Consider the following 23022-nt stretch of genomic DNA (forward strand, 5'->3'; position numbering starts at 1 on the left):
CACAAAAGGCCCGCCAAAACCTAGAAACAAACTGGGAACCTCTATCGGACACAATATTCTCCGGAATGCCATGCAAACGAACCACATGCTGAAAAAACAACGGAACCAAATCAGAAGAGGAAGGCAATTTAGGCAAAGGTACCAAATGAACCATCTTAGAAAACCGGTCACAAACCACCCAGATAAGACATGCTCTGGGAAACCGGAAGCTCTGAAATAAAATCCATAGAAATATGCATCCAAGGTCTCTCAGGGACCGGTAAAGGCAGAAGCAACCCACTAGCGCGTGAACAGCAAGGCTTAGCCCGCGCACAAATCCCACAGGACTGCACAAAAGAACGCACATCCCACGACAAAGAAGGCCACCAAAAGGACCTACCAACCAAATCTCTGGTACCAAAAATCCCAGGATGACCAGCCAACACAGAACAATGAACCTCAGAAATCACTTTACTAGTCCATCTATCAGGAACAAACAGTTTCCCCACTGGACAGCGGTCAGGTTTATTAGCCTGAAATTCCTGAAGAACCCATCGTAAATCAGGGGAGATGTCAGAAAGAATCACCCCTTCCTTCAGAATGCCAACCGGCTCAAGAACCCCAGGGGAATCAGGAAAAAAACTCCTAGAGAGGGCATCCGCCTTAACATTCTTAGTACCAGGAATGTACGAGACCACAAAATCAAAACGGGAGAAAAACAGGGACCATCGAGCCTGTCTAGGATTCAGCCGTTTGGCAGACTCGAGGTAAATCAGATTCTTATAATCGGTTAGGACCACAATACGGTGCTTGGCCCCCTCAAGCCAATGTCGCCACTCCTCAAATGCCCACTTCATAGCCAACAACTCCCGATTGCCGACATCATGATTGCGTTCCGCAGGCGAAAACTTCCGAGAAAAGAAGGCACATGGTTTCATCAAGGAACCATCAGAATTCCTCTGAGACAAAACGGCCCCTGCCCCAATCTCAGACGCGTCAACCTCAACCTGAAATGGAAGAGAAACATCCGGCTGACGCAACACAGGGGCAGAAGTAAATCGGCGTTTAAGCTCCTGAAAGGCAGAAACAGCCGCAGAGGACCAATTAGTCACATCAGCTCCTTTCTTTGTCAAATCGGTCAGAGGTTTAACCACACTGGAGAAGTTGGCAATGAAACGACGATAAAAATTAGCAAAGCCCAAGAATTTCTGAAGGCTCTTCACAGATGTGGGCTGAATCCAATCATGAATGGCCTGAACCTTAACTGGATCCATTTCAATAGATGAGGGAGAAAAAATGAAGCCCAAAAAAGAAAACTTCTGCACTCCAAAGAGGCACTTCGACCCCTTCACAAACAAAGCATTACGGAGGATCTGAAATACCATCCTGACCTGTTTCACATGAGACTCCCAATCATCGGAAAAAATCAAAATATCATCCAAATATACAACCATGAATTTATCAAGATAACTTCGGAAGATATCATGCATGAAGGACTGGAACACAGATGGGGCATTAGAGAGTTCGAATGGCATCACAAGGTATTCAAAATGGCCTTCGGGCGTATTAAATGCAGTTTTCCATTCGTCACCCTGTTTAATACGAATAAGATTATATGCCCCTCGAAGGTCAATCTTAGTAAACCAGCTAGCCCCCTTAATCCTAGCAAACAAATCAGTAAGCAAAGGCAAAGGGTATTGAAATTTGACCATGATCTTATTCAAGAGGCGATAATCAATACACGGTCTCAAGGAGCCATCCTTCTTGGCAATAAAAAAAACCCTGCTCCCAATGGTGAAGAAGATGGCCGAATATGCCCCTTCTCCAAAGACTCCTTAATATAGCTCCGCATGGCGGCATGTTCTGGCACAGACAGGTTGAAAAGTCGACCCTTAGGGAACTTACAACCTAGAATCAAGTCAATAGTGCAATCATAGTCCCTATGTGGTGGAAGGGAACTGGATTTGGGCTCATCGAATACATCCTGGAAATCTGACAAAAACTCAGGAATTTCAGAAGAGGGGGAAGAGGAAATTGACATCAAAGGAACATGACCATAAACCCCCTGACAACCCCAACTAGTCACAGACATAGATTTCCAATCTAACACCAGATTATGTAGCTGTAAACATGGAAAACCCAGCACAATATCATCATGCAAATTATGCAACACCAGAAAACGACAATCTTCCTGATGGGCGGGCGCCATGCGCATGGTCAGCTGTGTCCAAAACTGAGGTTTATTTTTAGCCAACGGTATAGCATCAATGCCCCTTAAAGGAATAGGGTTCTGCAAAGGCTGCAAGGGGAAACCACAACGTCTGGCAAATTCTAAGTCCATTAAATTCAGAGCGGCGCCTGAATTCACAAATGCCATGACAGAAAATGACGATAATGAGCAGATCAAGGTCACAGATAACAGAAATTTAGGTTGTACAGTACTGATGGTAACAGAACTAGCGATTCTCTTAGTACGCTTAGGGCAATCAGAAATAACATGAGCAGAATCGCCGCAGTAAAAACACAACCTATTCTGACGCCTAAATCCTTGTCGTTCAGCTCTAGACAAAATCCTATCACACTGCATAGACTCAGGGCTCCGCTCGGAGGACAATGCCACAGTGTGCACAACTCTGCGCTCGCGCAAGCGCCGATCAATCTGAATGGCCAGAGACATAGAATCACTCAGACCAGCAGGCGTGGGGAACCCCACCATAACATCTTTAACGGATTCAGAAAGACCCTTTCTGAAAATTGCAACCATGGCATCCTCATTCCATTTAGTCAGTACAGACCATTTTCTAAATTTCTGGCAATACGATTCTGCCGCTTCTTGACCCTGACACAGGGCCAACAAGATCTTCTCAGCTTGATCCACAGAATTAGGCGCATCATACAATAACCCCAATGCTTGAAAGAAAGAATCAACTTTAAGCAAAGCAGGGTTGCCAGATTCCAGGGAAAATGCCCAATCCTGTGGGTCACCACGCAGCAGGGATATGATGATTCTAACCTGCTGAATGGGGTCACCAGAGGACCGGGGTCTCAATGCAAAAAACAGTTTACAGTTATTTTTGAAACTCAAAAATTTTGGATCTGTCACCAAAAAATAAATCAGGAGTAGGAATCTTAGGTTCTAAGGCAGGAGTCTGAATAATATAATCTGAAATACCCTGTACCCTAGCAGCAAGCTGATCCACCCGAGAAACTAACTCCTGAACATCCATGTTATTACTAGGTTCCGTAGCCACCCAGAGATTAAGAGGGAGGAAAAGACAAAACAGGCTAAGGAAAAAAAAATGGCTCAAAACCTTCCCTCTCTTCTTCTGAGATGTAATTAACTCATTGTTGGCCAGTTGTACTGTTATGATCTGGTGGCCAAGGAGCAGCATGAGACGTACTCTGGAGAAGGTGGTCCCTGTACTGACCGCAAACCCTGAACTTAGCAGCACAACTAGAAGTAGCCGACACAGCCTAAGAACTAACTACCCCTAAAGACAGAAACAGGAAACCCATCTTGCCTCAGAGAAAATCCCCAAAGGATAGACAGCCCCCCACAAATATTGACTGTGAGAGGAGAGGGAAATAACATACGCAGACATGAAATCAGGATTTAGCATAGGAGGCCATAGCTAAAAAGAAAGAATAGGACAGAGTACTATGCGGTCAGTATTAAAACACTAGAAAATATCCACCACAGAAAATACAAATCACCACATCTGACTAAAGACATGGAGGGTATATCTGCATCTCCAGAGACACAGCTAGGCTGCAAAAAATCCTTCACTGACAAAGCTGGACTAGACCAAACATGAAAATGCACAGAACTATAAGGTCCACAGCAGGTGGACAGCAAAAACAAAGCCAGAACTTATCTTTGTTGAAATGAACAGCAGAACAGAAGAGACCAGGTATGGATGTGAATCCTCCAAAAACAATGGACAACTGGCACTGACTAAAGGACAAAGCAGGACTAAATAGCCCAGCCCAAATTGCAAAAAATAGAAACACCTGATAAATGCTGCGATCCAACTACCGCAGCACTACCACTCATAACCACCGGAGGGAGCCCAAGAGCTGAATTCACAACACCGAACCGACCTAACCGCATGGACATCGGCAGCGGGTACCCACGTCCTCTCCTCAGGACCGTACCCTCTACAGTGTACCAGATATTGTAGGGACCGACGAACTAAACGAGAATCCATAACCCTGGAAATCTGGAACTCGAGATTTCCATCAACAAGGACCGGAGACGGAGGTGAAGGGGACGGATTGGATGACGCCACAACCTTCTTGAGTAAAGAGCGATGAAAAACATTATGGATCTTAAATGACTGAGGCAAAGCGAGCCGAAAAGCAACAGAATTCACGACGGCCACAATCCTATAAGAGCCAATGAACCTAGGGCCCAATTTCCACGAAGGAACTCGCAGCTTAATATTTTTCGAAGACAACCAAACCCAATCACCCACACACAGGTCCGGACCTTCCACACGTCTCCGATCAGCTGCATTCTTATACCTGGAACCCATCATCTTTAATTTATCAAGAACCCCTTGCCAAATGGACGTGATGGACGAAGAAAACCTCTCCTCTTCAGGCACCCCTGAGGAATCCTTCCTATTAAAAGAACTGAATTGAGGATGAAAATCATATGCCCCAAAAAACGGGGACTTACCAGTGGACTCATGAGTACGGTTGTTTATAGCAAACTCTGCCAACGGTAAGTATTTAACCCAGTCCTCCTGATTTTCTGAAATGAAACACCTGAGATAAGTTTCAAGATTTTGATTTACACGTTCTGTTTGACCATTAGATTGAGGATGAAAAGTTGAAGAAAATGACAAATGAATCCCCAACCGGCTGCAAAAAGCCCTCCAAGACTTAGAAATAAACTGCACCCCACGGTCTGATACAATATCTGAAGGAACACCATGCAATCTCATAACCTCCTTGATAAAGATCTGTGTCAGAGTCTTGGCATTCGGTAACGTGGGAAGAGCAATAAAATGTGACATTTTGCTAAATCTGTTAACTACGACTAAAATAACTGTACTACCCTCAGAAAATGGTAAGTCAGTGATGAAGTCTATTGACAAATGGGTCCAAGGTCTATTGGGAATCTCCAGAGGTTGGCGAGACCCAGATGGGCGAGTACGAGGCGTCTTGGAACGTGCACACGCACTGCAGGCAGTGACATTCCTGTACATCATGATTTACCCCAGACCACCAAAAACGCCGAGTCAGAAGGTCCGAGGTAACCCTACTTCCAGGGTGTCCGGCCAGAACCAAATCATGATGTTCATTGATGACCCTAAGGCTACGTTCACACTAGCGTTGTGCGCCGCTGCGTCGGCGACGCGACGCACAACGCACCGAAAAACACGTGCAAACGCACGCAAAAACGCTGCGTTTTTCGACGCGTGCGTCGTTTTTTGACGAAAATCGGACGCAAGAAAAATGCAACTTGTTGCGTTTTCTTGGTCCGACGCTAGCGTCAAAAAAGACGCACGTGTCGGAAAACGCAACAAGCAAAAACGCATGCGTCCCCCATGTTAAACATAGGGGCGCATGATGCATGCGTCGCCGCTGCGTCGCCCGACGCTAGCGCGACGCACACTAGCCGAACGCTAGTGTGAACGTAGCCTTAGACGAAGATTAGGAGGTACGTACAGTTTACCTAAAGGACAGGCTGCTGGGTCATCCCCCTGCGCCTCTACCACCTCTCTCTCAAGATCCGAATTAATTGCAGCGACAATTACACCCTTCTGCACTATAGGACCTGGCTCACAGTTATCCCCACCCCCTGGAAAACAATGGGATAACGCATCGGCCTTGACATTCTTGCTTCCTGGCCTATACATAATGTAGAAATTGAGCCTGGCGAAGAACAGAGACCACCTAGCTTGCCTAGGTGTGAGACGCTTTGCAGATTCTAAATACAACAGATTTTTGTGATCTGTGATCACCATGACTGGGTGAAGTGCTCCCTCCAAAAAATGGCGCCATTCTTAAAATGCCCATTTAATTGCCAACAGTTCCCTGTTACCAATATCATAATTCCTCTCAGTAGGTGATAATTTTTTCGAGAAAAATGCACATGGACGCCACGTACTCGGAGAAATCCCCTGTGACAATACAGCTCCCACCCCCACCTCAGAGGCATCCACCTCTACCACAAATGGCTGCGTGATGTCAGGCTGTATTAGTATGGGTGGAGTAGAAAAACACTTCTTCAAAGTCTCAAAAGCCTGACCGGCAGCAGTGGACCAGGCAGAGAAGTCTGTGCCTCTCTTGGTCATATCTGTTAAAGGTTTGGTTACTACTGAAAAGTCTTTAATAAATTTGCGATAGTAGTGTGCAACACCTAAAAACCTCTGTAAGGCCTTAAGGTCCTCAGGACGCTCCCACTCCAGGACCGCATTGACCTTAGCCGGATCCATACGAAATCCTGTGGAGGATAAGAAATATAAAAAAGAGATAACCTTCGGCACTCAACAAGTCCACACTCAAATGTCCTTGATGCAAATAAATTTATTCATGGATAGCCAGCAACAAATGAATGACAGACACAAAACTCCAACGTTTCGGCGTATCGCCTTTTTCAAGGAAGTCTGTAGTGGCAGAACAAAATACATATTACAACAATTTTTCATACATAAATAAATATATATAAACAAAAATAAACCCCATCCAGAAGGAAAAAAAATTTTAATTAAAGAGGGACACCGAAAAACAATGTGATAAAGAAACACCAAAGACCAAAAAGAAAGAGTCCTTTATTAGAAAAGATCCATAAGTCCCAGAAGCCAGGATGAGGGGGATGTGTACAATAAAAAGAAAATGGAATATCAAGTGAACCAAAGACAAAGAAACAAGGTCCCTATAGGAGTATATAACAAAACCGACAAGCCTGCACACGTTGGTGCAAATAGGCATAACTAGTATACCTATAGAAAATCACATCCGTAGGTGTACATATACACACACACCCACATACATACATCTATTACTAATTACCACAATATAAATATAAAAAAGGTGATACCTGTATAGAACTATGAATAAGTCACATATCAAAACCAGCTAGTGTGGGAGGACCACTATAAAAAAAGAAAATATCACAAAATAGAACAAAAAAACAATATCACTGTAATGTCAGATATAAACCAAAATCCAAACACCAGAAAGAACCAAAATCACGGTCCCACAGAAATAATAAAGTAGAGGCAGAGTAATAGCCCCCCAGTAATAAACAATAAATAAGGACGCATAATAAATGTATAACAGCCAAAACTAAATGCCGAGATATCGGCCCCCCAACAATGGACCACAAGTCGGATCGCATGTGGTAATAAAACCCTAATCGCCGCCCTAAGGTGATGCATAAACCTCCAATACTCACACGAATATCGGGGAAGCCAGCGCGTGTCCAGCGGCTCAGAGGCGAGAGGATGCTAAGTGAGCCGTAAAGCCGGAATAAATGCCGAAAACAGATGAGATCACTTCCGCTCACACGAGAACATTCGTGTGGAGCCCGAAAAAAGCCGAATACCAGAAAAGGAGCACATGCGCAATAGAGGACCAGTATAGAAAATAGAAACAAGCGGTCAGAGCGCACAGGGCAGTGCTGGCAACAATGCCTAGCACTGATCCCTAAGCAAAGAAATAAGCGCAATCTATATGGATAAGACGAATACTCCATAAGAGAGGGGGGAAGAAAAGGAAATAAAAATAAGTAATAAATAATAAATAAAAATAGAGGGACCAAATAAGACTGGATGCAAGACACAAAATAAGTAAATGACAAAAATAAAATATATAGGGTCCTAGCTAAAAAGGGGGGAGGGGGGGGGAAAGGAGTTGAGATCAAAGTAATAAAGAAAGAATAAACAAAATATACATACATACACATATAATAATACTAGAGATACCTCCAATAGGGAAGAGAATATCACCATAATAGTGTGGTCAATAGGAACCAGATCCCATAGAAAAGATATCCATGCAATGGAACAGGAATTCTCTATAAGGGATGAAAGGAAGATGTAACCCAGCAAGAAAACTCAGAAGGAACATAGCAGTCATGATGGCACCTAAGAAAATGGGAAATGAGAAAATAAAATACATAATCAGAATCCACAATCATAAAGGTTATAATATAAAAAGTATTCAAATCATATAACCAAATAACAATTATATAGCCTCATATTCCCTATTCATGCCTCGTGGATGAAGCGTCTGGAGAGTGAAAATCCAGAACGCTTCCCATTCTTTCAGTCTCTGGATTCTATCGCCCCCACGCCTAGAGGAGGAAATACACTCAAGTACCTGGAACTTTAATTGAGAAATAGAATGTCCCGCTGAAATAAAGTGGAATGGCACTGGTAACATGGTGCGTTGGCACCGTATAGTAGATTTATGTTGGGAGATGCGGTCTCGGATACGCTGGGTAGTCTCCCCAACGTATCCGAGACCGCATGGACATTTAATAAGATATACCACATGAGAAGAATCGCATGTAAAAAATCCTTTGATCGGGAAAAGTTTCCCCGATCTGGGATGAGAAAACGTGTTGCCCCTAGTTACATTTGAGCACTGAGGGCAATGTAAACAAGGGAATGTGCCCTGTTTCTGCGTGGCCAGGAGGGCCTGCCGCTGCGAAGTCTTGGATGAACCCACATCTGCTCGTACCAGCATATTCTTAAGGTTTTGTGGTCTCATAACAAACAAGAGGTGGAATAGAAAATTCAACAATGGAGGGATATGCTTTACCAAGCAAAGGCCAATGTTCTAACACACAATTTCTAAATAAACTAGTATAAGGATGATAAGTAGTAACAAAAGTGACCCTCTTCTGTTTCTCTGAATATCTCTCTGTCGTACGTGCGGCCTGTTCCAAGATCAAAGGTGGATAGCCCCGTGCCGAGAATTTATTATTCATTTCCTGAATCCGCTGTATTCTCAGATCAGGATCGGTCACTATACGTTTCACACGGTGTATTTGAGATTTGGGCAACGATTTTGTCACGTTTGAGGGATGGCAGCTAGAATAGAGTAACAGTCCGTTCCTATCAGTCGGTTTCGTATAAAGGTCAATTTCCAAAAAACCGTCATCCCTAACCATTACCAATGTGTCCAAAAAACTTACACTGTGAGAGTCTTTGGTAATGGAAAAGGTCAAATTGGGAATGCACAAGTTTATCTCATTAAAAAATTGTGATAAAGATATCTCGTCGCCCCTCCATATTAGAAAAACATCATCAATATATCTCTTCCAGTAGAGACAATGCTGCTGAAAGAGATGATGAGTATACACGAACTTTTCCTCAAAGGCCGCCATGAAAATATTAGCATATGGGGGTGCCACATTCGACCCCATAGCGGTCCCGACTTTCTGTATGTAGAATTGATCAGCAAAGAGAAAAAAATTTTTGGTTAAAATCAATTTCAACAATGTCAGACAGAAGAGAATTTGAATAGAGGTGAAGTCCGTATATTTGTCAAGAAACCAATGTACAGCATTAAGGCCCTCTGAATGACCAATGCTTGTATATAAGGAGTTGACATCCATTGTCACAAGGAGGCATTTAGTCGGTAATTTGCCAATTGTTTTAAGGCCCTCTAGGAAGTCTGAGGTATCTCTAATAAAAGAGATTACGTGAACAAGAAGGGGGGTCAAAATTTTCTCTACCGTCCTAGCCAAGGGGGAAAGTAACGAATTTGTGGACGCCACAATAGGTCGTCCAGGAGGCCTAGTCATATGTTTATGGATTTTCGGTAGTGCGTAAAATACAGGAACTACTGGATGTGCATTAAGTAAAAATTCTCCCAGTTTAACATCAATGACGTTATTTTCCCTGTATGTTTTGACTAGTTGTTGTATCTCTCTGAAAATGTCACCAGAAGGATCTCTATTAACTGGTAAGTAGGTATCTGTATCATCAAGATGGTGATAAACCATTGATAAATAAAACGAAGAATCCATAACCACAATCGCTCCCCCTTTGTCCGCCGGTTTTATTGTAATGGAACTATTCCTCTTAAGACTATCAAGGGCCTGTTTATCAAGTGTAGTACAATTACGTTTGATCGGCTGTTATGAAGGCAATCTAGTAACACAGTGTGCCAGCAGTCAGAGCACATGCAGTGATCTGACAATAACCCCAAAATAATAGAACGAGCTCTGAGACGTGAAATCTCTGTAGACCGCAATACCTGAACCTATCCTAAACACAACTAAAGGCAGCTGTGGATTGCGCCTGACACTACCTATGCAACTCGGCACAGCCTGAGGAGCTGACTAGCCTGAAGATAGAAAAACAAGCCTGACTTGCCTCAGAGAAATACCCCAAAGGAAAAGGCAGCCCCCCACATATAATGACTGTTAGCAAGATGAAAAGACAAAACGTAGGGATGAAATAGATTCAGCAAAGTGAGGCCCGATATTCTAGATAGAGCGAGGATAGCAAAGAGAACTTTGCAGTCTACAAAAAACCCTAAAGCAAAAAACCACGCAAAGGGGGCAAAAAGACCCACCGTGCCGAACTAACGGCACGGCGGTACACCCTTTGCGTCTCAGAGCTTCCAGCAAAACGAATAGACAAGCTGGACAGAAAAAATAGCAACAAAAGCAAAGAAGCACTTAACTAAGCAGAGCAGCAGGCCACAGGAAAGATCCAGAAGCTCAGATCCAACACTGGAACATAGACAAGGAGCAAGGAAGACAGAATCAGGTGGGGTTAAATAACAAAGCAGCCAACGAGCTCACCAGAACACCTGAGGGAGGAAGCTCAGAAGCTGCAGTACCACTTGTGACCACAGGAGTGAATTCAGCCACAGAATTCACAACAGTACCCCCCCTTGAGGAGGGGTCACCGAACCCTCACCAGAGCCCCCAGGCCGACCAGGATGAGCCACATGAAAGGCACGAACAAGATCTGGAGCATGGACATCAGAGGCAAAAACCCAGGAATTATCTTCCTGAGCATAACCCTTCCATTTAACCAGATACTGGAGTTTCCGTCTAGAAACACGAGAATCCAAAATTTTCTCCACAATATACTCCAATTCCCCCTTCACCAAAACCGGGGCAGGAGGCTCAACAGATGGAACCATAGGTGCCACGTATCTCCGCAACAACGACCTATGGAATACATTATGTATGGAAAAGGAGTCTGGGAGAGTCAGACGAAAAGATACAGGATTGAGAATCTCAGAAATCCTATACGGACCAATAAAACGAGGTTTAAATTTAGGAGAGGAAACCTTCATAGGAATATGACGAGAAGATAACCAAACCAGATCCCCAACACGAAGTCGGGGACCCACACAGCGTCTGCGATTAGCGAAAAGTTGAGCCTTCTCCTGGGACAAGGTCAAATTGTCCACTACCTGAGTCCAGATCTGCTGCAACCTGTCCACCACAGAATCCACACCAGGACAGTCCGAAGACTCAACCTGTCCTGAAGAGAAACGAGGATGGAACCCAGAATTGCAGAAAAATGGAGAGACCAAGGTAGCCGAGCTGGCCCGATTATTAAGGGCGAACTCAGCCAACGGCCAAAAGGACACCCAATCATCCTGGTCTGCAGAAACAAAACATCTCAGATATGTTTCCAAGGTCTGATTGGTTCGTTCGGTCTGGCCATTAGTCTGAGGATGGAAAGCCGAGGAAAAAGATAGGTCAATGCCCATCCTACCACAAAAGGCTCGCCAAAACCTTGAAACAAACTGGGAACCTCTGTCAGAAACAATATTCTCAGGAATGCCATGCAAACGAACCACATGCTGGAAGAACAAAGGCATCAAATCAGAGGAGGAAGGCAATTTAACCAAGGGCACCAGATGGACCATTTTAGAAAAGCGATCACAGACCACCCAAATGACTGACATCTTTTGAGAAACGGGAAGGTCAGAAATGAAATCCATCGAAATATGTGTCCAAGGCCTGTTTGGGACCGGCAAGGGCAAAAGCAACCCACTGGCACGTGAACAGCAGGGCTTAGCCCTAGCACAAATCCCACAGGACTGCACAAAAGTACGTACATCCCGTGACAGAGATGGCCACCAGAAGGATCTAACCACTAACTCTCTGGTACCAAAGATTCCAGGATGACCAGCCAACACCGAACAATGAAGTTCAGAGATAACTTTACTAGTCCACCTATCAGGGACGAACAATTTCTCCGCCGGACAACGATCAGGTTTATTCGCCTGAAATTTTTGCAACACTCGCCGCAAATCAGGGGAGATGGCAGACACAATGACTCCTTCCTTGAGGATACTCGCCGGCTCAGATGAACCCGGAGAGTCGGGCACAAAACTCCTAGACAGAGCATCCGCCTTCATATTTTTAGAGCCCGGAAGGTACGAAATCACAAAATCGAAGCGGGCAAAAAATAACGACCAACGGGCCTGTCTAGGATTCAAGCGCTTGGCAGACTCGAGATAAGTAAGGTTCTTATGATCAGTCAATACCACCACGCGATGCTTAGCTCCTTCAAGCCAATGACGCCACTCCTCGAATGCCCACTTCATGGCCAGCAACTCTCGGTTGCCCACATCATAATTACGCTCAGCAGCCGAAAACTTCCTGGAAAAGAAAGCACATGGTTTCAACACTGAGCAACCAGAACCTCTCTGTGACAAAACCGCCCCTGCTCCAATCTCAGAAGCGTCAACCTCGACCTGGAACGGAAGAGAAACATCTGGTTGACACAACACAGGGGCAGAACAAAAACGACGCTTCAACTCCTGAAAAGCTTCCACAGCAGCAGAAGACCAATTAACCAAATCAACACCCTTCTTGGTCAAATCGGTCAATGGTTTGGCAATGCTAGAAAAATTACAGATGAAGCGACGATAAAAATTAGCAAAGCCCAGGAATTTTTGCAGACTTTTCAGAGATGTCGGCTGAGTCCAATCCTCGATGGCTTGGACCTTAACCGGATCCATCTCGATAGTAGAAGGGGAAAAGATGAACCCCAAAAATGAAACTTTCTGCACACCGAAGAGACACTTTGATCCCTTCACAAACAAAGAATTAGCACGCAGGACCTGAAAAACCATTCTGACCTGCTTCACATGAGACTCCCAATCATCTGAGAAGATCAAAATGTCATCCAAGTAAACAATCAGGAATTTATCCAGATACTCACGGAAGATGTCATGCATAAAGGACTGAAACACAGATGGAGCATTGGCAAGTCCGAACGGCATCACTAGATACTCAAAATGACCCTCGGGCGTATTAAATGCAGTTTTCCATTCATCTCCTTGCCTGATTCTCACCAGATTATACGCACCACGAAGATCTATCTTAGTGAACCAACTAGCCCCCTTAATCCGAGCAAACAAGTCAGATAACAATGGCAAGGGATACTGAAATTTAACAGTGATCTTATTAAGAAGGAGGTAATCAATACACGGTCTCAGCGAACCATCCTTCTTGGCTACAAAAAAGAACCCTGCTCCCAGTGGTGATGACGATGGGCGAATATGTCCCTTCTCCAGGGATTCCTTCACATAACTGCGCATAGCGGCGTGTTCAGGCACGGATAAATTAAATAATCGACCTTTAGGGAATTTACTACCAGGAATCAAATTGATGGCACAATCACAATCCCTATGCGGAGGTAGGGCATCGGACTTGGGCTCTTCAAATACCTCCTGATAATCAGACAAGAACTCTGGGACCTCAGAAGGAGTGGATGACGAAATAGACAAAAATGGAACATCACCATGTACCCCCTGACAACCCCAGCTGGATACCGACATAGAGTTCCAATCCAATACTGGATTATGGGTTTGCAGCCATGGCAACCCCAACACTACCACATCATGCAGATTATGTAGCACCAGAAAGCGAATAACTTCCTGATGTGCAGGAGCCATGCACATGGTCAGCTGGGTCCAGTGCTGAGGTTTATTCTTGGCCAAAGGTGTAGCATCAATTCCTCTCAACGGAATAGGACACCGCAAAGGCTCCAAGAAAAACCCACAACGTTTAGCATAATCCAAATCCATCAGATTCAGGGCAGCGCCTGAATCCACAAACGCCATGACAGAATACGATGACAAAGAGCATATCAAGGTAATGGACAGAAGGAATTTGGATTGTACAGTACCAATGACGGCAGACCTATCGAACCGCTTAGTGCGCTTAGGACAATCAGAAATAGCATGAGTGGAATCACCACAGTAGAAACACAGCCCATTCAGACGTCTGTGTTCTTGCCGTTCAACTCTGGTCATAGTCCTATCGCACTGCATAGGCTCAGGTTTAATCTCAGACAATACCGCCAAATGGTGCACAGATTTACGCTTGCACAAGCGTCGACCGATCTGAATGGCCAAAGACATAGACTCATTCAAACCAGCAGGCATAGGAAAACCCACCATGACATCCTTAAGAGCCTCAGAGAGACCCTTTCTGAACAAAGCTGCCAGCGCAGATTCATTCCACAGAGTGAGTACTGACCACTTCCTAAATTTCTGACAATATACTTCTATATCATCCTGACCCTGGCACAAAGCCAGCAAATTTTTCTCAGCCTGATCCACTGAATTAGGCTCATCGTACAGTAATCCGAGCGCCAGGAAAAACGCATTGACATTACTCAATGCAGGGTCTCCTGGCGCAAGAGAAAATGCCCAGTCCTGAGGGTCGCCGCGCAAAAAAGAAATAATAATCAAAACCTGTTGCACAGGATTACCAGAAGAATGAGGTTTCAAGGCCAGAAATAGTTTACAATTATTTTTGAAATTAAGAAACTTAGTTCTATCACCAAAAAACAAATCAGGAATAGGAATTCTTGGTTCTAACATAGATTTCTGATCAATAGTATCTTGAATCCTTTGTACATTTGTAATGAGATTATCCATTGAAGAGCACAGACCCTGAATATCCATGTCCACACCTGTGTCCTGAAACACCCAAATGTCTAGGGGAAAAAAAAGACTGAACACAGAGCTGAGAAAAAAAAATGATGTCAGAACTTCTTTTTTCCCTCTATTGAGAATCATTAGTGTGGCTCCTTGTACTGTTATGAAGGCAATCTAGTAACACAGTGTGCCAGCAGTCAGAGCAGATGCAGTGATCTGACAATAACCCAAAAATAATAGAACGAGCTCTGAGACGTGGAATCTCTGTAGACCGCAATACCTGAACCTATCCTAAACACAACTAAAGGCAGCTGTGGATTGCGCCTGACACTACCTATGCAACTCGGCACAGCCTGAGGAGCTGACTAGCCTGAAGATAGAAAAACAAGCCTGACTTGCCTCAGAGAAATACCCCAAAGGAAAAGGCAGCCCCCCACATATAATGACTGTTAGCAAGATGAAAAGACAAAACGTAGGGATGAAATAGATTCAGCAAAGTGAGGCCCGATATTCTAGATAGAGCGAGGATAGCAAAGAGAACTTTGCAGTCTACAAAAAACCCTAAAGCAAAAAACCACGCAAAGGGGGCAAAAAGACCCACCGTGCCGAACTAACGGCACGGCGGTACACCCTTTGCGTCTCAGAGCTTCCAGCAAAACGAATAGACAAGCTGGACAGAAAAAATAGCAACAAAAGCAAAGAAGCACTTAACTAAGCAGAGCAGCAGGCCACAGGAAAGATCCAGAAGCTCAGATCCAACACTGGAACATAGACAAGGAGCAAGGAAGACAGAATCAGGTGGGGTTAAATAACAAAGCAGCCAACGAGCTCACCAGAACACCTGAGGGAGGAAGCTCAGAAGCTGCAGTACCACTTGTGACCACAGGAGTGAATTCAGCCACAGAATTCACAACAATCGGCAGTAAGCCTGAATCAATCCGAGCACATTCCCTTCGTATATCCTGAGTTACTAGTGAGATGTAAGTCTCCACTGGATGGTAAGATTTAGGAGGATTATATCTACTAGGTATCAACAGATCCAATGCTTTCAGACTAAAGATACTTTTATCAGAGTTAGATAATGAGGATAAATGCTCTATGGTGGAACCAAGATCACTAGTAGCAAAATGTGCTTTAAGGCGTAAATTTCGAAAAAACTTCTGGAGTTCCTGATCTAATTGAAACCCATTAAATGCTGGAGTGGGGCAAAATGAAAGACCTTTTTGTAAAACTGTTATTTCAGCGGGTGAGAGGTTGTAGGAGGAGATGTTATAGACCAACTGGTCCCTACCTGTGATCGAGTTCTGATACTAGTACTGTCGTTTACGCTTTCCGGAGCCCCTCCTCGCCGGCTTCTGTGTGGCCGACCTCGTCTCTGTTCTAAAAAAGGTGGAGTGGCAGCACGAGGAATAGAATCGTTGTCAGAACTAGAAGATGTGAAGGAGACATCACGCCTATATTGGCGTCGATTATATTGAACATTAGTATCACGCCATCTATATACCGATCTACGATGGTAATCCTCCGTGTCACGTAAAAATTTTGAACGTTTCCTATCTTGTAATACATTTCTGAACTCATCAATGGTTTTATCAATTTTCTGTTTTAAACTCTCAAATTTATCGCTAGAAAGAGTATTATTTAACTGCAGCTGTATAGCCTCTATTTGCTTATCCATCTCGGAGATCTCCTTTTGGAGATACTCGATGGTTAATAACATAATATCCATAGAGCACTTATTTAAAATCCCTTCAAATTTAGTACAGAAGTCCGGTTTCTCATTAAATAACATAGGTCTCAAGGATACCCGTAGACAATGTCACATAGTGTAATTCCAAAGAGGTTTTCTTCCTGAGTTCACGTTCCCAGTCCCGTGAGCGAATCTCTTCAACCGGAGTATGTAGGAATTCACCAGGAATCTTGACTTGGGAAATAATTTCATCCGCCTCCGCCTGTCCATAGGACAACATATTGAATGACATAGTTTCGGGTCCGCCAAGGTGCAACCAAAACAAACAATAATGATAAACAAATAGGTCAAGATTGGTGCACTCATAAAAAGAATGGTGCTCGAAGGAAAAAATAGCACTATAAAAAAGAGATAACCTTCGGCACTCAACAAGTCCACACTCAAATGTCCTTGATGCAAATAAATTTATTCATGGATAGCCAGCAACAAATGAATGACAGACACAAAACTCCAACGTTTCAGCGTATCGCCTTTTTCAAGGAAGTCTGTAGTGGCAGAACAAAATACATATTACAACAATTTTTCATACATAAATAAATATATATAAACAAAAATAAACCCCATCCAGAAGGAAAAAAAATTTTAATTAAAGAGGGACACCGAAAAACAATGTGATAAAGAAACACCAAAGACCAAAAAGAAAGAGTCCTTTATTAGAAAAGATCCATAAGTCCCAGAAGCCAGGAAGAGGGGGATGTGTACAATAAAAAGAAAATGGAATATCAAGTGAACCAAAGACAAAGAAACAAGGTCCCTATAGGAGTATATAACAAAACCGACAAGTCTGCACACATTGGTGCAAATAGGCATAACTAGTATACCTATAGAAAATCACATCCGTAGGTGTACATATACACACACACCCACATACATACATCTATTACTAAGTACCCCAATATAAATATAAAAAAGGTGATACCTGTATAGAACTATGAATAAGTCACATATCAAAACCAGCTAGTGTGGGAGGACCACTATAAAAAAAGAAAATATCACAAAATAGAACAAAAAAACAATATCACTGTAATGTCAGATATAAACCAAAATCCAAACACCAGAAAGAACCAAAATCACGGTCCCACAGAAATAATAAAGTAGAGGCAGAGTAATAGCCCCCCAGTAATAAACAATAAATAAGGACGCATAATAAATGTATAACAGCCAAAACTAAATGCCGAGATATCGGCCCCCCAACAATGGGGGGTCGAATGTGGCACCCCCATATGCTAATATTTTCATGGCGGCCTTTGACGAAAAGTTTGTGTTTACTCATCATCTCTTTCAGCAGCATTGTCTCTACTGGAAGAGATATATTGATGATGTTTTTCTAATATGGAGGGGCGACGAGATATCTTTATCACAATTTTTTAATGAGATAAACTTGTGCATTCCCAATTTGACCTTTTCCATTACCAAAGACTCTCACAGTGTGAGTTTTTTGGACACATTGGTAATGGTTAGGGATGACGTTTTTTTTTAAATTGACCTTTATACGAAACCGACTGATAGGAACGGACTGTTACTCTATTCTAGCTGCCATCCCTCACACGTGAAAAAATTGTTGCCCAAATCTCAAATACACCGTGTGAAACGTATAGTGACCGATCCTGATCTGAGAGTACAGCGGATTCAGGAAATGAATAATAAATTCTCGGCACGGGGCTATCCACCTTTGATCTTGGAACAGGCCGCACGTACGACAGAGAGATATTCAGAGAAACAGAAGAGGGTCACTTTTGTTACTACTTATCATCCTTACACTAGTTTATTTAGAAATTGTGTGTTAGAACATTGGCCTTTGCTTGGTAAAGCATATCCCTCCATTGTTGAATTTTCTATTCCACCTCTTGTTTGTTATAAGAGACCACAAAACCTTAAGAATATGCTGGTACGAGCAGATGTGGGTTCATCCAAGACTTCGCAGCGGCAGGCCCTCCTGGCCACGCAGAAACAGGGCACATTCCCTTGTTTACATTGCCCTCAGTGCTCAAATGTAACTAGGGGCAACACGTTTTCTCATCCCAGATCGGGGAAACTTTTCCCGATCAAAGGATTTTTTACATGCGATTCTTCTCATGTGGTATATCTTATTAAATGTCCATGCGGTCTCGGATACGTTGGGGAGACTACCCAGCGTATCCGAGACCGCATCTCCCAACATAAATCTACTATACGGTGCCAACGCACCATGTTACCAGTGCCATTCCACTTTATTTCAGCGGGACATTCTATTTCTCAATTAAAGTTCCAGGTACTTGAGTGTATTTCCTCCTCTAGGCGTGGGGGCGATAGAATCCAGAGACTGAAAGAACGGGAAGCGTTCTGGATTTTCACTCTCCAGACGCTTCATCCACGAGGCATGAATAGGGAATATGAGGCTATATAATTGTTATTTGGTTATATGATTTGAATACTTTTTATATTATAACCTTTATGATTGTGGATTCTGATTATGTATTTTATTTTCTCATTTCCCATTTTCTTAGGTGCCATCATGACTGCTATGTTCCTTCTGAGATTTCTTGCTGGGTTACATCTTCCTTTCATCCCTTATAGAGAATTCCTGTTCCATTGCATGGATATCTTTTCTATGGGATCTGGTTCCTATTGACCACACTATTATGGTGATATTCTCTTCCCTATTGGAGGTATCTCTACTATTATTATATGTGTATGTATGTATATTTTGTTTATTCTTTCTTTATTACTTTGATCTCAACTCCTTTCCCCCCCCCTCCCCCCTTTTTAGCTAGGACCCTATATATTTTATTTTTGTCATTTACTTATTTTGTGTCTTGCATCCAGTCTTATTTGGTCCCTCTATTTTTATTTATTATTTATTACTTATTTTTATTTCCTTTTCTTCCCCCCTCTCTTATGGAGTATTCGTCTTATCCATATAGATTGCGCTTATTTCTTTGCTTAGGGATCAGTGCTAGGCATTGTTGCCAGCACTGCCCTGTGCACTCTGACCGCTTGTTTCTATTTTCTATACTGGTCCTATATTGCGCATGTGCTCCTTTTCTGGTATTCGGCTTTTTTCGGGCTCCACACGAATGTCCTCGTGTGAGCGGAAGTGATCTCATCTGTTTTCGGCATTTATTCCGGCTTTACGGCTCACTTAGCGTCCTCTCGCCTCTGAGCCGCTGGACACGCGCTGGCTTCCCCGATATTTGTGTGAGTATTGGAGGTTTATGTATCACCTTAGGGCGGCGATTAGGGTTTTATTACCGCATGCGATCCGACTTGTGGTCCATTGTTGGGGGGCCGATATCTCGGCATTTAGTTTTGGCTGTTATACATTTATTATGCGTCCTTATTTATTGTTTATTACTGGGGGGCTATTACTCTGCCTCTACTTTATTATTTCTGTGGGACCGTGATTTTGGTTCTTTCTGGTGTTTGGATTTTGGTTTATATCTGACATTACAGTGATATTGTTTTTTTGTTCTATTTTGTGATATTTTCTTTTTTTATAGTGGTCCTCCCACACTAGCTGGTTTTGATATGTGACTTATTCATAGTTCTATACAGGTATCACCTTTTTTATATTTATATTGGGGTACTTAGTAATAGATGTATGTATGTGGGTGTGTGTGTATATGTACACCTACGGATGTGATTTTCTATAGGTATACTAGTTATGCCTATTTGCACCAACGTGTGCAGACTTGTCGGTTTTGTTATATACTCCTATAGGGACCTTGTTTCTTTGTCTTTGGTTCACTTGATATTCCATTTTCTTTTTATTGTACACATCCCCCTCTTCCTGGCTTCTGGGACTTATGGATCTTTTCTAATAAAGGACTCTTTCTTTTTGGTCTTTGGTGTTTCTTTATCACATTGTTTTTCGGTGTCCCTCTTTAATTAAAAATTTTTTTCCTTCTGGATGGGGTTTATTTTTGTTTATATATATTTATTTATGTATGAAAAATTGTTGTAATATGTATTTTGTTCTGCCACTACAGACTTCCTTGAAAAAGGCGATACGCCGAAACGTTGGAGTTTTGTGTCTGTCATTCATTTGTTGCTGGCTATCCATGAATAAATTTATTTGCATCAAGGACATTTGAGTGTGGACTTGTTGAGTGCCGAAGGTTATCTCTTTTTTATAGTGCTATTTTTTCCTCCGAGCACCATTCTTTTTATGAGTGCACCAATCTTGACCTATTTGTTGAGGATAAGAAATAACCCAAGAACGGAATCTCTTTGACCGCGAACATACATTTCTCAAGTTTGGCAACTAGTTTATTGTCCCTGAGTACCTGAAGGACCTGCCGTACATGATCCTGATGGGACTCGAGGTCAGGAGAATAAATTAAGATGTCATCGAGATATACCACCACAAACCTACATATCAGATAATATAATAATAATAATTTTTATTTATATAGCGCCAACATATTCCGCAGCGCTTTACAAATTATAGAGGGGACTTGTACAGACAATAGACATTACAGCATAACAGAAATACAGTTCAAAACAGATACCAGGAGGAGTGAGGGCCCTGCTCGCAAGCTTACAAACTATGGGGAAGAGGGGAGACACGAGAGGTGGATGGTAACAATTGCTTTAGTTATTCGGACCAGCTATAGTGTAAGGCTCAGGTGTTCATGTAAAGCTGCATGAACCAGTATGTAGCAGTACAGACACAGAAGGCTAATATTGCATAAAGTGTATGAGAACATGATGCGAGGAACCTTTTTTTTTTTTTATTATTATAAATAGGCCACACAGGGATCGTTAGGTTAATGCATTGAGGCGGTAGGCCAGTCTGAACAAATGAGTTTTTAGGGTACGCTTAAAACTGTGGGGATTGGGGATTAATCGTATTAACCTAGGTAGTGCATTCCAAAAAATCGAGCAGCACGTGTAAAGTCTTGGAGACGGGAGTGGGAGGTGACTAAGTATATCATTGACAAAGCGTTGGAACACCGCAGGAGCACCACACAATCCAAAAGGCGTGACCAAGTTCTCGTAATGTCACTCTGGAGTATTAAACGCTGTTTTCCATTCATCCCCCTCCTTCATCCGAATGAGATTATATGCCCCGCTGAGGTCTAGTTTGGAGAACCACTTAGCCCCCATGATTTGATTAAAGAGGTCCGGAATAAGGGAGCGGGAAAGAATCCCGGACCGTAATTTGATTAAATTCACGGAAGTCTAAGCATGGGCGTAAACCCCCGTCCTTCTTTACAAAGAAGAACCCAGCAGCAATGGGTGATGACGAGGGTCTGATATGACACTTGGCCAGACTCTCCGTGATATAGTCCTTCATGGCCTGTCTCTCTGGGGCAGAGATGTTGTATAGCCTACTCTTAGGCAGTTTAGCACCAGGAATGAGACATATGGCGCAATCATAAGGACAGTGTGGAGGCAGCTCTTGACTCCCCTCCTCAGAGAATACATCCTCAAAATCTGAGATGAACTCTGGCAAAACCTGAGAACTCAACCCGGCCAGCCGAGTGCCCAGGCAATGTTCCTGACAAAACTCACTCTATCTAGTAATCTCCCGAGTCTGCCAGTCTAACACCGGGTTGTGTAACGTGAGCCATGGTAAACCGAGAACTACAGGCGACGGCAAACCCCCCAACACATAACAATCTATTGACTCTGAGTGCAACGCCCCTATTTGTAAGCTCACCCCACGGACGATCTGAGAGAAAGTCCCCTGGCTCAAAGGTGCAGAGTCAATAGCAATTATAGGTATGGGTCTAGACTTCTCTTGAGTCTTAAGCCCATGTGCCTGAACAAACCCAGCATCAATTAAATTAAACCCTTCCCCAGAGTCCAGAAAGGCAGAGATATTGAGCCTACTTTCACCAAAACGAATCTCGGCTGGTAGGAAAAATTGTGGTTTACCTAAGGAGGAAACTAGTACACCCGAGTTGCCAACCTCCCTGCAACCCGGGCTCAATAGTTTTCCGGCGGTTGTTTTTTAGAAGGACACACATTCACATAATGACCCCTTCTGCCACAAAAAACATGCACCTCACTTACGCCGTACCACCGCAGCCCCTTTAGAACAAGATGCGCCAACCAACTGCAGAGGTTCTCCTAGAGACTCAGAATCTGGTGAGTGCAAAAGAACAGACACCAATCTCTGTAATAAACCTCCAAGCTCCTAATACACTACGCTCCTTCAACCTCCAAGCCAGGCAGCTGAACTGATCACTGACAATAGCTGGGTCTATATAGAGGAGGAGATTACAAAAATCCACTTCAGTTGAGAGACCCAGCTCACAGCAACTTAGCAAATACGATTAACTCCTGCACTGCTGGCACAAAGCAGCCAGGTCAAAATACAGGAGAAGAACTTCTGTTCACTGTGTGTGAACGAGGCCCAGAGCACTGCGGTTCTCTGGAACCTCTCTGTCGCAGTAGCCCTGTGACAGGTACTCTCC

At 43.3% G+C, this 23022-nt stretch overlaps 1 protein-coding gene across 1 annotated transcript in view; it reads right to left on the bottom strand.

Moving 5' to 3' along the window:
• LOC138666247 (vomeronasal type-2 receptor 26-like) overlaps nt 1–16850 on the bottom strand; it is a 33158-nt gene extending 16308 nt beyond the window's left edge. Inside the window, exons 1-3 of the mRNA XM_069754479.1 lie at nt 16676–16850; nt 16373–16617; nt 16196–16248 (exon numbers count right to left, since the gene is read on the bottom strand). Coding sequence (XP_069610580.1) covers nt 16196–16248; nt 16373–16617; nt 16676–16850 — 473 coding nt within the window. The remainder of the gene's footprint in view (nt 1–16195; nt 16249–16372; nt 16618–16675) is intronic.
• Nucleotides 16851–23022: the final 6172 nt, after the last annotated feature.

This window comes from Ranitomeya imitator, chromosome 2 (genome assembly GCF_032444005.1).
Source record: "Ranitomeya imitator isolate aRanImi1 chromosome 2, aRanImi1.pri, whole genome shotgun sequence".
Lineage (NCBI taxonomy): Eukaryota > Metazoa > Chordata > Amphibia > Anura > Dendrobatidae > Ranitomeya > Ranitomeya imitator.